Source organism: Haliaeetus albicilla, chromosome 8 (genome assembly GCF_947461875.1).
Source record: "Haliaeetus albicilla chromosome 8, bHalAlb1.1, whole genome shotgun sequence".
In the NCBI taxonomy this organism is placed as follows: domain Eukaryota; kingdom Metazoa; phylum Chordata; class Aves; order Accipitriformes; family Accipitridae; genus Haliaeetus; species Haliaeetus albicilla.
In genome coordinates, this window is record NC_091490.1 from 78,906 (window position 1) to 93,004 (window position 14,099).

General features: G+C 39.0%; 1 protein-coding gene and 2 non-coding genes across 5 annotated transcripts; all 3 read right to left on the reverse strand.

Annotated features, from left to right (window-relative positions):
• Window positions 1–135: 135 nt before the first annotated feature.
• On the reverse strand, window positions 136–13,531 carry RABGGTB (Rab geranylgeranyltransferase subunit beta). Of its 3 annotated transcripts, none has more exons than XM_069788369.1 (9): window positions 13,329–13,531; window positions 12,582–12,689; window positions 11,353–11,550; window positions 8,868–8,973; window positions 7,335–7,387; window positions 7,105–7,215; window positions 4,976–5,101; window positions 4,024–4,173; window positions 136–1,114 (listed from the first exon to the last, which is right to left on the reverse strand). In XM_069788369.1, the coding sequence occupies exons 1-9, from the start codon at window positions 13,329–13,331 to the stop codon at window positions 974–976; spliced, it is 996 nt and encodes a 331-aa protein (XP_069644470.1). In that variant the 5' UTR covers window positions 13,332–13,531; the 3' UTR covers window positions 136–973. The 3 variants fall into 3 exon arrangements, with proteins under 3 accessions (XP_069644470.1, XP_069644469.1, XP_069644471.1); XM_069788368.1 differs by lacking the exon at window positions 13,329–13,531 and adding an exon at window positions 13,071–13,187; XM_069788370.1 differs by lacking the exons at window positions 11,353–11,550; window positions 13,329–13,531 and adding an exon at window positions 13,071–13,203.
• Window positions 10,339–10,423, reverse strand: LOC138686648 (small nucleolar RNA SNORD45). Its single transcript, XR_011325954.1, has one exon. It is a non-coding gene; the product is annotated as a small nucleolar RNA SNORD45 (small nucleolar RNA).
• Window positions 12,403–12,485, reverse strand: LOC138686646 (small nucleolar RNA SNORD45). Its single transcript, XR_011325952.1, has one exon. It is a non-coding gene; the product is annotated as a small nucleolar RNA SNORD45 (small nucleolar RNA).
• Window positions 13,532–14,099: the final 568 nt, after the last annotated feature.

A 14,099-nucleotide genomic window follows, 5' to 3' on the forward strand; every position in this document is an offset into this window, starting at 1 on the left:
CTTCACGATTACCTTTTACTGTGTATTTCAACTGAAATACCATTCAGTCTTAGCCAGGGTGTGTGGAATGTAAATTAAGAGGCAATTTTAGGGCTTCTGTGAAGACAAAGAGGACTTCATCCTTCAGAGAACAAGTATTTTCCATGGCTAGTTTTATTCTCAATTACACCATAATCAAGTGTTGGCAATTATTGTCTTAAAAGCTACGAAAGCAGGATTTCAACCCAGCAACAAATTTAGGATCAACTTCATATTCAGTTACAAGTTACTGTCCTATAGAGACCTTCTCTAGAATGCTTAATGTTAGCAAGTGTCACTATACATACTCAAGATATGCTCTATTTCAAATATCAGCAAAATTTTGCCTAAGGGACTCATCCATAAATGAAGACATTTACATACTTAATGGGACCATAATTTTTGTTTTCACTGGTATCAATTACTATCAGAAGAAAAAGCTCATTTCTCAATACATAAAAGTGATGGCAAACATAAACAGGAAGAATTAAATATACAAGTGTGTGGCATTAAGTGCATGGCTTAAGTAGGGTTTTTGTTTGGGGTTTTTTTTTTTCATATTCTTTTAAAGTGCTTTGTGTGATCCACCATCAAAACACGCTTGTGTAAAGACAGATGCTAGCATGATTGATATCACAGGAATACAAAATTAAGCATTCACACTATTGCTTTGACTTGATTATTTAAAAAAATGCAAAGGCCCATATATTTAGATACAGATTAGAAATGTTTCTATATCTCTTATATACAACCAAAGAACATGTTACACTCAGATTATTAGAGCAAGCCTGTTCTGATACAGTTTACAAAGTGACAAAGCCCACGGTAAAGCTATTGCTTTACTTTTGTAATGTAAACACATCTCAAAGAATATGCTAAGAGTTTCAGAGATGAGATTACTTAAATCAGTAAAACCAAAGCAACTGGGTATATCAACCTTTTGTCTCTACAAGTCTTAGCTCACAAGCTCAGGCTGTACGTTTATTCTTCGAAGGACATCTTCTGGCATACAGAAGACGGGATTGACGGCCTTAATTTGTTCTTCTCCTAATAAAGATAATCCAGCAATTCCAAATAAAGTGTGAAACGGATCCACCTGGGAGAAGAAAGAAAGTTTGTGTCCATTTCCAAAAGTCAATCAGCTTTTCATTTGTATGGAATGAGGCTTTTGTTTGCTAGCAAGAGAACTGCAAATCTCCATGGCTGGAGAAGACAATGCAACTGAACAAACTTTCATTTGTGCTGACATGAGTTGACAGGCAAGACGATTTCCACACCATGCGTTTACAATACTATGATTTACTCAGAGATCATTGTCAGTTGTCTGCTGCTAAGGTGATTTTCAACTCTGAATTTGGCAGGAAGCACTCACGTGTCTCCATTAGCATGCAATGTCATAGGGTAGCAGAAGCAAAGATAATAAAAATTTTGAAAGTACATTTGATCATCTACAAGTACCACTTCCATAAATTCCCCATTTGCTCTTCAGCAACATTATAATGCTCTTTAATTGTCTCTGAATACAGTGCTGTAAAATCTTGAGAGAGGAGTAGCAACCTACTGTGCTAAGAAAACTGAAAGGAAAAAATACAAGGAAGAAAAAACCCAGAAGAGACAGGAGCAGTTATTTGGTATCCAAGTATTCCTTCACTATACAAACCTTTCCTAAAACCATGTATCGCCACATAACTGCAATAGACTATGAAGTCTCATAACATAAGCATCCTGTCAGTGGAGTTAATTTGCCATTCTACAAAATCCTATTCAAAAGTACCTGTGCTGTCTGGTGCAACGTCTATCCTGTTTGCATTAGTGGAACTTCTGGATCTTATCACAAGGGTTCCATACTGCAGTAAACTAAGCTGAATTACCATGTTATAGCCATATACAGGATCTCCAACCATTGATCACAGCCTAGAAGGTTCAAACTGCACTACCATAGCAAGTCTTGCTCCTCAATGGTTTGGCAGCCACATTACAGGTGTGGTCAAAGCTCAGACGTATGTTTACTTGCTCCTTCCCAGAATGAGTGTGTGGTCATTAGAGGAGAGGTAAAATAAACAAGTACAGAGCAAAATAATAATAATAAACAGTACACTTCAGGAATGGCAAGACAGAATTTCCTTGTACAAATAGACAGGCCCAGAAGGGGAGATGGTCCCCAATGGGAAGTGTGCAAATGAAATTACAGATTCAACCTCTTGATGAACAGTACGTATGTTCAGGGAAACCCAGATTCCTAGAAGATGTATCTCCTGCTATGTTGTCTGCTCCCTTCTGCAATTTTCTTTAAAGCAAATAAAAAAGGAAAAACCTGCTGAACTACAACTAAGAGCTAATAAGCACAGCTACTAAGTTCTTGAGAACTAGCTGCTTGGAACTTAAAAAAGGATGACAGAGCTGTCTTATTGTCAAGTGTTCAAAACCTGAAATACAATCACAATGTCAAATCCAAAGACTAGAATCCAGATTTAAAAAAAAAAAAAAAAAAAAAAAAAAAAAGAGAGAGAAACACGCACTGACCCCAAAAGCAAAAAACAAACAAAACCACCAAACCAAAAAACCCCTCCCAAGCCCACAAAAAAAAACCAAAAGCAAAAAAACCCAAACAAACAAATGAAACACCACAACCCTCTCTGCCCCCCCAAAAAAAGAAAAAAAACCCAAAACAACAGGGTCTGTTAGGAATGAGTTTCTGCAAGAACAAAGCAAAAACCTGTGGAGGTCAACGTTTCTATGGCAGTGCCCACTTCAGCAATGGATGGCAGGTAAAAATAATATGAAATAACTGCTAACATAATAGGCAAAAACTCTTCCAAGGGTGCCTGCATTAGATATAGAGAAAAGGCTCTGCAAAGTTGCTCTCCTAGCAAGACAAAAATAGTTCAATAGCTCAATTTTAATCTCAAAGCCAGAAAAGCATTAAGACTTTAAGTGTTAGGTTTTTCTTGGAGAATTCTGGAAAGGGGAAAAAGTCTTTCTGTGACCTCCTTAGAAATACAAAAACCTTCTCATTTTAACAGCACCACAACAGTTTCCAAATGACAGACCAGAATAAAGAGATTTCCCCCCCTCCCTCAAGTGGGAATAACGTATCGGCTTGCAAAGAAATGGAAAGCTACTTCAGTTTTTAATGCATTTGTGGAGAAAGAAGACACGGTCAGCTACAGTAAAAACAGCTAAGACTTCCCTCTGACTGTTGAAAAATAAGCAGCCAAGTGTTCTATAGGAATTACACTGAGGTCTCATAATACTTTTAGTTTTATCTGTCCAGCACCCTTGAAAGATACAAACTTCATATGTCATTTTGCCTGGACAATCTCAATTATTTCCGCTTGAAACCAGAGAACAGACCAGCCAAACCGTAACTGCTCTCTCAACCAAGCAGAAAATCCATACCACCAGCCTCTTCATAAAGTTATCAAAAAAGCTTCTTCCTCCCTCATCTAGACAAATGCCAGTGAGAGGATTCATTCAGTGGCTGGGCTGGCACAGAACAAAAGTTAGCATATAAGGATTCTTGTTAAAAACTTACAACTCATCTAGATCAGGCAAAACCACCAAGACAACTGAAGACTACTTAACCTGCACTGGACTCTAGCTTGCATATCATTTTACAAAACAAAACAAGCCCCCCAAAACCCGACACATCCCCCAAAAACCATCACCAAACACAGGATTTTTACAGAGATCTTCCAAGTGGTCGTGTGAGAAACAATTTGTGTGGTATGTGTAATGGGAACCAAACCACAACTTGTAAGAAATGGCAACTGACTTCAGTGGGGGATACTCTAGTACAAGTGCAATATAAAACATGTGCTCCCCAAGTAAGCCTTCGAAAGCAACTCCACCCTATTCTTTCCTTCAAAGTAGAACACAGGCTCTGCAAAACACACCTGGATCATGAGTTGAGTTACACTCAAACAAGAAAACTTACATTTTCAGTTGCAATTTTCAGTTGCCATTTTCAGTTAAGTATATTTTATTTAGTAAAGGATTATTTACCATATCTCCTGGTCTGTCAGCAAATCCTCCAGTCTCCTCATCCTGGCAAGCCAAAATAAAGCAGCGCAGTTTCTCTCTGTCAATCCAATGTAACCTACCAATCATCTTCAAAGATGCTAGCACCCACCATGAATAACATACATCAGGTAACTGGCAAGCAGAGAAACAGATTATTATTTGATTTTGGTTTAAACTTGGTGTTGCCAATTTTATTGGTGATTCTGCAAATTACTAGGTGTTCTGCCATAATACTCTTGCAGAGGAACAACAGTTAAAGAGTTTCTTTGGGGTAAGAGAGAATAATGTTCCTGGGTGCAGTCTCTTTTCAGATTACTTCCCTTCTTCAGGAAGGGAAAGTCTCTTTTCAAACCTCTCCCCTTCTTCAAGAAACAAAACCACAAGAATCTGATTTTTGAAACAGCATTCACCTTCTGTGAGAGTGGCTAAAAAAACACAGCACCTTTTTCAGGAGTAAGTACAAAGAACTTCGTATCAACTAGTTTCATTTTTTTTGAAAAAAATCTGTTCCTTCATTATCTATTTGCCAGTGGAGATTATTCTAGGTTACACAATTTCCTAGTGTGATGTGAAATACTATTACACCCAGGATTTACATCCAGTAAAACAGTAATTTTTGTACAAATCCTACAGAAGAGCTCATTCCCAATGTCAGAAAATATTCAAGCCCTTATTTAACAGTATACTAGTTCAAGTGGTCAGCAAGACATACTTCAGTATGTTTACTTTCCTAAAACTGCAGACTGAAACGAAGCATAGATAAGGACTGCATGACAACTGCTAGTGACAAAATGAAGAATCAAAATGAAGGCCTGACTTCTTTGAAAAGTTTACTAAAGATTTCATAGAAGTCATGACATTTTCCAGAAGTACTTCAGCTTTAGAAAAAATAATCTCTATTGATGTTTGAAAAGCAAAAGAAGCCACCTAATACCTTCTCTGGTCGTCCGTTGAGACCTCCAGAAGGTAGCTGACGTTCACAAAGCCACCAACCCAGCAAGTCAACATTTATTTGATGCAACTGGTCTGTTATAGCCAGAAATCCTGTGCAACAATAGATCTAAAATTACAGACATAAATTTTTTGTGTATTTAAAAACTAAGCATAGTTTAGCAGACTAAATGCAGGAAAATCTCAAAGCAGGAATACAGTCATGCAAACACAATGCAAAATAAGCACACATTTCAACTTTTAGTTTCAACGAGTTTTACTAGAAAAGTATGTTACTGTTACAGTTGCTTTTGTATAAAAGTACCAGTTACACAATGTAATTATAGAACAGTAAGATTTTACTAATATAAGACACTAATGCAAGGTTTAGTGCTAAAAGATCAGAGCCATACAGTTTTGTTTTAAAAACACAGACTCTCAAGCCAGAGTACACAAACTGATTCCTGCAGGTTGGATATGGCCTTTACAAAAATTTTGCATCCAGCCTATGGTTTGTTCCTGTATGTGCCTCTTACCCTAAGGCTTGTGGAGAGCAAACTAAAGACTAAATGAATTCTCTAGCAGAAACGGGTTAACCCTGATCATTAACCATCCTGTCAATCCCATGTACATCTAGTCATGTCAGGCTTACTTTCAATGCGTCATGTAGTGTATGTCCATTGACTAATCCCTGTTTATTTTTTCCTGGGAAACAACATTTACAGTGCAACAGCATACTCTGGTCACATTTCATGCAGTCACTAAGAAAGCAGCCAAGCACAAACTGCAAGAAACCACAATGTCAACTGAAGCCTGCTCATAACTGCCTTTTCCCAATAGAACACAGGCACAAAAAGACAACAAAAACCAACCCAACAAAAGCACACATCAACAGGGATATGCCCATCCAAGAATACTGCAAAATAAATGTGATATTCCCAGAAAACTTTTGAACTACTGTGCAGGCAAAGGAGCTGCCCTTTACAGCATTTTAATGAGTATGTGAATATGCACAACAGATCTAATACTCGCAAGGAAATGCCAGCTGCAGAGTGGGTTCAGCTACTTAATCTGACTTCCTTGAACAGCAGAACATGGTCCAGCTGTTTAGACCATATGGGCAATGCTACTGTAGATAAAATTCATAAGATAAGGTACATGTACCAGGCTAAAGTTCCCCCCCCCCCCCCCCCCCATTTAAAAAAAAGAAGGGCGGGGAAACCCAACACTTCTCAACAAAATACCTCTAGTATTTTTATGTGCTGAGGTGACTCCTGGATATGGCATTGCTCACCATAATCACACAATATAAAAACGGGTGATTGCAACAGCATTAAAATATTTTATTAAAAGTTGATTTCTATTCATAAATTCAGCTTAAGTGCAATAATCCCTTCCATGACAAAAAAAAATGATAGGAAAGGTAGTTTTTAATGTAAATTTTCTGCCGGAAAGAGCCATTGAGATTCTCTTCCTTGAGAGATCCCTTAATTTGTTCCAGTTATACTACTGCATTCTCTTCTCAGCTAGATTTTACTGAGCATTTTTCAGAACTCACTGTCACTAGCAAAACTCTTCAGTGCCTGTAACAAAACATGAAAAATGTTCCCATGCCCGAGTTAGCCATCATCTTAAAAGTGACTTACCTCAAAAAATTAAGCAAGCCTCCCCTTGAGAAAGTTCACGTCTCATTTTTGAGTTCATCAGTTGATAAATATCAAACATATTATACAACTGGCCTTTATGTTTCATTATGATTTGTGGCATTATGATTTGTGGCAGACACAGTGATAGATCTTGTCCAATGTCTCCATTAATACCCATTTCCCATTCTCTAAAAATCCTTGTGCTAACTATTCCAACATCACTATGTGAAGATTGAAACACAGTCCTAAGTTCCCTTATGATTTTTTTTTTTTTTTGCCCAGACTATAACCTCTCAAGTCTCTACTCGTCTTCTCAGATTTATCTATATATTTGTTCATTTATTTTAACTAAGGTATTAGAATCAGGCATTTGGGAAACAAGAAAGGTGTATCAATTGATATCACTGATAGATGTTGTAAAGAAACATTTATAGGCAGTATGCGATGCTTGCTAACTTGAAACATTTCCATATGAAGAAAAACTCACCTGTCCTGCATGTGATTCGGAACCTGGTCTACAACCAAATCCTCCATCAAAGTTCATACAGGACAAAACGAATTCTACTGCTTTCCCCACATCAATAGCATCCAGCTTTCCCTGCAAGTCAGAAAAGCAACTAATGCGCTTTACGTTCTACCAAGCTTATTAACTACAGAAACTTCAGCAGTACCAAAGAGAAGATTCTGTACTTGTGCAAGTAATGATTTAGGACTTACCAGAAGTGCAAGAGTTGCCACAGCACAGAAGGAGAACCTTGTATCTATTTCTCCTAGAACATGGGGGGACAGGGAATGAAGTAAGAGTATTTTTATTAACAACAACAAAAAATACATTTAAATCACCACTGAAAATATGGCAGAAAATGTTAAAATACTAGGTTTTACACTGAACAACAAAACTCAGCCAAAACCTGCCCCCATACTGTTTCCTTTTCCAGCCCATGAATTATTTCCTCAGTAATTCAGAAAGTGTACATTACAACTCAAGAGATCTGTATGTTTACTGCACATAAAAGCGAACAACTCATTTTGAGGTGGTGTATAGTCAGATATATATCCAAATCAATTCAACTGGTGGTAATTTACAAATAACTATAATTTTAGAGTTTATCTGTAGTGCTCTACTAGATAATTGCAAAGCAGTGGACTCAAAAATACTCAAGACACAACTCTTGATCTGCCTTAAATCTGGTCAGAAGCCATAAGACTGATGAAAGTTGCAAGTTTTCTTTTGCATATGTATAGCTGGAAGTTAAACCAAAAATGCTACACCTATAGCAGAATGATTGCTCAGTATACCAATATAATCCATACCAATGCAACTCTCCTAGCACAAACTGTGAGCAATTAATACTTGAAGTCAAATTTTAAAATTGAACCCAGCCACAAGCATTCAATTTTTTGGTCAAACTGACACAAGACTTTTCTTCTTAAAAAATCCACAAGCTGAAACATATAAAACAAAGGTGCTGTTCTGTACTACATCAGGTATCACACTCCTTCAGTTGCACTCCAACTGCCTTTCAGAAATAATGTAAATCCATTGTGCATTCAGTACATTTGTTTCAATACTTTAACAAAAAGGATGCAGCAAACTATGAACCATTTTAACACACAGCATAGCAGCTACATTTACAGTAGCATATACACACTGCCATGATCTTGATTGCTGATTTTACCAGAACAACAACATGAGTGATATACAATACATTTTATTAAAATTTAAGTGTTCCGTGGGGATAAGTATTTTTAGAGTGACTAAATATTTATGCTACACCTTAAAAATACCATCTTTGTTCATAAATAATTTATGTGCAGAAACAAAATTGGTATTAACAAATGTTCATGAGTACAAAACCAGTTTTTCTCACTCCCATATAGTGAAAGATCCTTCCACAGCCAACATGGATAAAGATCGTAACTAACTGCCATTAAATAGCAAGGATAAAACATTCCTTATGGAATAGCATATCTAGTATATCAAAGTACTGCCAAGTTACAAACGCCCGAAAGTTTTCTTCTTTAAAAGCTGAGCAATTTATTTTTAACACAAGAATGGAACTGAAGTTTAGAATATTTATGAAAGGAATGAAACACAACTCTTTCCTTCAAAAAACCTCCTTTTTCATAACTCAGAAAATAAAAGTGTTCACATACAATACATAAGCAAAAAGACCATTCAAGGAAACTTAAGTTCACAGACTTACACATGTCAACCTAGTCACTAAATTTTAAAGATCTAAAAATTACCCCATTTGTCTCCAGCAAATGATCCATCTTCTTTTTGCAAGTTCTGTATATATTCAACAATTTTATTTACATCAACAACATGAAGACTATCATATAAGATAAGAATCTGGAAAAAAAAGACACAGTAACAATCAGAGAGGTGCAAAAATTTTAAAAATTTATTTCTTTAAAAAAAAGAAATCTTGGATTTATAAAAACTTCTTTTAATTGACTGTGAATACTGTTTGGTAAGACTTATCAAAACAAAATTTCATTCACTGGAGTTCATCTATCTGTCTAAAAACTTAAAGAAATTCTCAAATGAAAATATAGGCAATTCAAGTTGAACTCTTTCACGCTTTGTTACTTTCCAACTTCCAGCTCTCCTTTCAAAAGCATGATCAGGTTTATTTGTTTCTATGTTAGTATTATGTAGAACAGAGATTTGAATACGGTTAATTTTGTAATGGGATAATGACATCCCAGACTTACAAATTTGTAGTTTGTGCACTGCTGCTACTGGGATATGTGCAAGTATAAGTTAAGCAGGTAGTTACTAATACCACTTAACAGTCCAAGCCTGTCAGCAATGATTAGTTTCGAATTACAAGATTTTTATTTACATTCCATTTTTAAATATAATTAAAAGAACCAAATTGCAATAAATTAAGAAAAAGTATGAACAATATCATTAGACACAAACTATACAGTTAATATATTCTGGAAGAAAAATAAAGGTCATAGTAGGGAATACAAAGTTTTCCAAGCGAGCACTGATTTGAACCAATAAACCCATATGACACAATGTCATGTAAAAACAACAGTACTGTTTCCAAGCCCCAGTTGGCTTCATGTTTTTACTCATAACTTGCATAATCTGTAAAGAGAGTAATTAAGAATTTATTATAAGTAGCATTATAGAAAGAGCAGTTGAAACCAAGCAATAGTATAGTGCCAATCCTGAAAAAATACCAACAACTATGACTTTGAACACCTAGAGTTAGCTGGAATCTTTCACTTGTTAGATAAAATTTAAGTCTTACAGAAATGCAAAAAAGAACGTACAACTCCAACAGAAAATATATAATCATAGCATGCTCCTTAAAAAGTAAATCTGAACAAATTACTATTAATTGTGATCAAAGGAAGATGTGATATGACCCTTTATGCATTCTGAATATGTAGACAGGACTAAACGGTGTTTGTTCACTAAGAATATGCATGCTCATTAAGACATGCTGGTTAAGTTTACCACGAATATTTTACATCAGCATTTGCTAAAACTTTTCAGCTTCGCACATCTAGAGCTGCATTCAGTTAACATGAAAATACCTCAAGTATTTATTTAAGAATTAATATTTCTCATATGTAAAAGTAAACAACCTTTAATTGTACCCCTTTCTCCTTACACTGGATTAGAACTTGTGAAAGGAGTTCCACTGGACAGTTTGGAAAAGCTCAAACACCATAGCCTAAAGAAACTTTAGTTTCCTGGTTCTCAGAGTAATTCTAGAGCTAAAGTGGTGATAAATATCAACTTTAGAGCAGATAATACGTGCCAACATTCATCACCGACCCAACAAAACAGCGTTCTCCTGTCCTACCTAAGGGTTTCAAATCCAACACCTTAAATCCAACACACTTTCTTCCTAAAACAGAATGCTATCTTATTTATTTGTAACACCATTTAAATATTTCTTCCATAAGATTAGACTAGAGATACATTATGCAAGCAATCAAGCAATTGTTCAGAAGCATTTGAGCCTTTTCGGTATTTTTTTTTCCACGATAGTTTACATGAGAGGGAGTGGGGGAAAAAAAAAAAAAAGGAAAAAAAAGACACAAGACATAGTGAGAAATTAAATCTATAATGGAGATAGTTATGGTGAAAAAATAAGATTGAGAATTACTTTTTCTCAGGGGAAGAGTACACACCAAATAAATAAATAAAATGCTTAACAGACTAGTATCATTTTTAAGTTATACACAAAAAAAGCAGATTTGAGGAACACAAGAACCAAGTACTACAATGTTTCTTTTGTACAGTACTAAAGTGTAAACACACTACACATAATTATACATTTATATAAACATTATAATATATAGCAATTGTAATATATACATTAAAAAATAAAATCCAAAACTTTACTCTTATTCTGGTCATACGTATCTTTCGCCTCAATGTACACTAAGAATTTATAAAATCCAAAATTATCTACAAAAAATTCCAGTAAAACCTGTAGCTGAAAAGTATTTCAAGACTGTTACAAAACGTATCAAGAATGCAGTCATCATTAAATCATCATTAAAAGCACGTTCCCAAATCTGACAATTTTTTAGGAAACGCTACAGCTAAATCCTAAAGTTTTGTCCATTAGATTTTATTTTTTTAATAAGGTACTGAAATAGTTTTTGCTATCAGGATCCAACAGTACCTGGCTCGTAAATCTGCAATCATCAAAATCATTAATTACAAATGTTTCTAAAATTACCCTGTTACATTTACCTGGACAGCACTGAGGGTATAGAGAAGATGAGGATCATGACCTATGCTGGCACTTATTCCACCACATTCATGTTGACATGATTTGATGAATGCCAGAATTTCTTCTTTGTTCATTCGGTGCAGCTGCCCCATGAGATCCATTGCTGTCAGCCCCCAGTAAACACCACTCATCCTCAAATACTCCGACATACAGTATTCCTAAGTAGTGCATTATTTTAGTTCTTAATCAGATAAGCACATCATCAATATAGAGCAATGAAAATACATTAGTTAACACTTAAAGTTTGTAACATGTCAACCATCTTCCATCCCACTAACAACTTGCTATGTATCAGCCACTCAAATACTCTGTACACCATGCATGTATGTATATACACGCATACATACAGGCACATACACGTGTATATGTCTACACATACTACATTCCCTTCCTCCCCTCTATCTTCTAGTTCAAAGCATCAAGCTCCATGTCAAATTAAACACATACAAGTAGTTAGGCACCAATTCAGATTATCAGTTATCATCCTGGCATCCAAACCACCACTCCAATTACCACCCCAACTAGTCTCAAAAATAACAAGTCTAACATTTAATGAAACTTACTTCCAAGGGCCAAAACTGCCACAATCTAAAGCTGCACTAAGAAGTGAAATTTCATATTGAATTCTCTTACATTGGTTACATCACCTACACTACCCATAAACATTATTTTCTACATGCAGTACTTTCTAAGCACAAGAACAACAATCACAAGCAACAGTGCCTAGAGTTCTTCTGTGGACAGTAAAAGTAACTGCAACTTTTCTTCAGGCATAAGCAGTTATTGACATTTTTTCACCTGCTGGAACTGGAATCCTACTGTTGTAGGCTACATCTGATGACCTGTGACTATAAAACTGATGCTAGTTAAAGTGTTCATCAAACCTAGAAAGCACAAAGAAGTGCTGGTGTGAGATTCCGTATGTTGTCCCATCAAAGGGGCAACATGTAAACGCAGCTATACTCCTTGCGCATTCTAGTGGATGAAGAAGCAACGAGTAGTTAATTCCTCAGGCCTCAGAGTGATTCTAGAGCTAAACTGATTATCTTCAAATTTATACTCAGGCAATACATGCCAAGGCTCATCACAGACCTCTTTTACACGCTGAGCTGCAGGGCCAGAAACAATTAGCTTGGCAGCATGCACCTAACCCTCAACTCCGAGCTGTACTGAAACAAATCATACATACATAATCATCTTTCTTTGTCCCATACGAAGCTATATAGTCCGCATGCTTCTCCGAAAGCAACATGCTTGGGGCATCGGGTTTTATTATAACATCCTTTTGCGGTGTCCCCTGTAAAAAGTACCAACAAAACGTCAGTTGCATTACCAGCTCAAGAGGTTTTAGTACCGAGGTATCATTTAGTCACCACCACTAGCAGTAGGAACTGTTTGGAAACAGACACCTCTTTGTCTGCTTTGAGCACGGGGCTGACGGCGCACCTCACATCGCCACTTCGCGGCCTGGCTAAATTCTTCCCAGGGACAGGCTGCGAGTGAAACCTTTCGCTAAATAAAGCTGAGACAGAGCAGCCCTTCGCCAGCCGTCAACCGAACAACCGGAGGCAGGAGCCCTGCACCGCGCGCGCCGAGGACGCCGCGCCCCTCGCCGCCACGGCCCCGGCCGCAGGCGAACCCCCGCGCCCCACAAAGCGGGGCTGCCGCCCATCGCCACCACGCCGGGCGCTCGCCGTCCCGCCGTCGCCATCGCCAGGCCCGGCCCAGGCGGCAGGCGGGCTCCCGGGTCCCCGCCAGGACCCGAGTGGCGAGCGCCGGCAGCGTCACCACTGGGGCCGCCACAGCCACTAGCCCAGGCCAGCCTCCCGGCCCGCTGCGCGGGATGGAAACCTGCACGCCGCCCTGAAGGCGGAGACGCGGGCTCTGCCGACCCGCCGGGCCAGGCCCTCTCCGCGGCGCAGCGAGCCAGACCCACCATCTTCGCCGCCTGCACCGGAAGGGGCGGGGCGTCCTCCTGCGGGGCGGAGCAAGAGGCGGTGCCCGGCAGGGCCTCGCTATAGCTGCCCGCGCGCCGCCGGCTGGCGTCTGCCGCCCCGCCCCGCGAGCGTGCCGGCGGTACCGCCGCGCATGAGGAGTCTCGGCCGCCCGGAGCGGCTACCGCCGGCTCCCGGAAGGGCGGCGGGTGGCTCCCATGGTGAGCAGCGGGGCAGGCGCCGAGGAGCCGCGGCCCCCCTGGGGCGGGTCGTTCCGTCCTTGCGCCTCTCCCGAGGCTGGGAGCGGGCGGGCGGCGGCCGCCCCCGAGGCCGTGGCGCCCGGGAGCCCGCAGCGGGCCGGCGGGAGGGGCCGCTCGCCAGCCTTGTGCGAGCAGGAGCCCCGCCACAGCTACAGGTTGTCTTGAAACAGGGGAGGCAGCGACTTCGAAGCACGCCAACTCCGAGCGTGCGCTTTCCTGCCTCACGGCCAACAGGACAACGTTTAGCAATGCTTCAGCTTCCTTCCCTTACCTCAGGGCTATGGAAGAGCAAGTCCAAGAATTCAGTCTCAGAGCTTGTAAGGGTAACCATCCTTTTGCCCAAAACCCCCACTTCGCTTCCTAATTAAAACTGTCTAGGATGATTATCCTGTTGATTACCAACACTTGATGCTGGCACACATCCTCCACAGAACCATACCAGGCAGAAATGCCATTTTGATTCTAGACAAGAAATACTACGTCTAATGCTAGCTTGCATAGAACAGTCAAAAA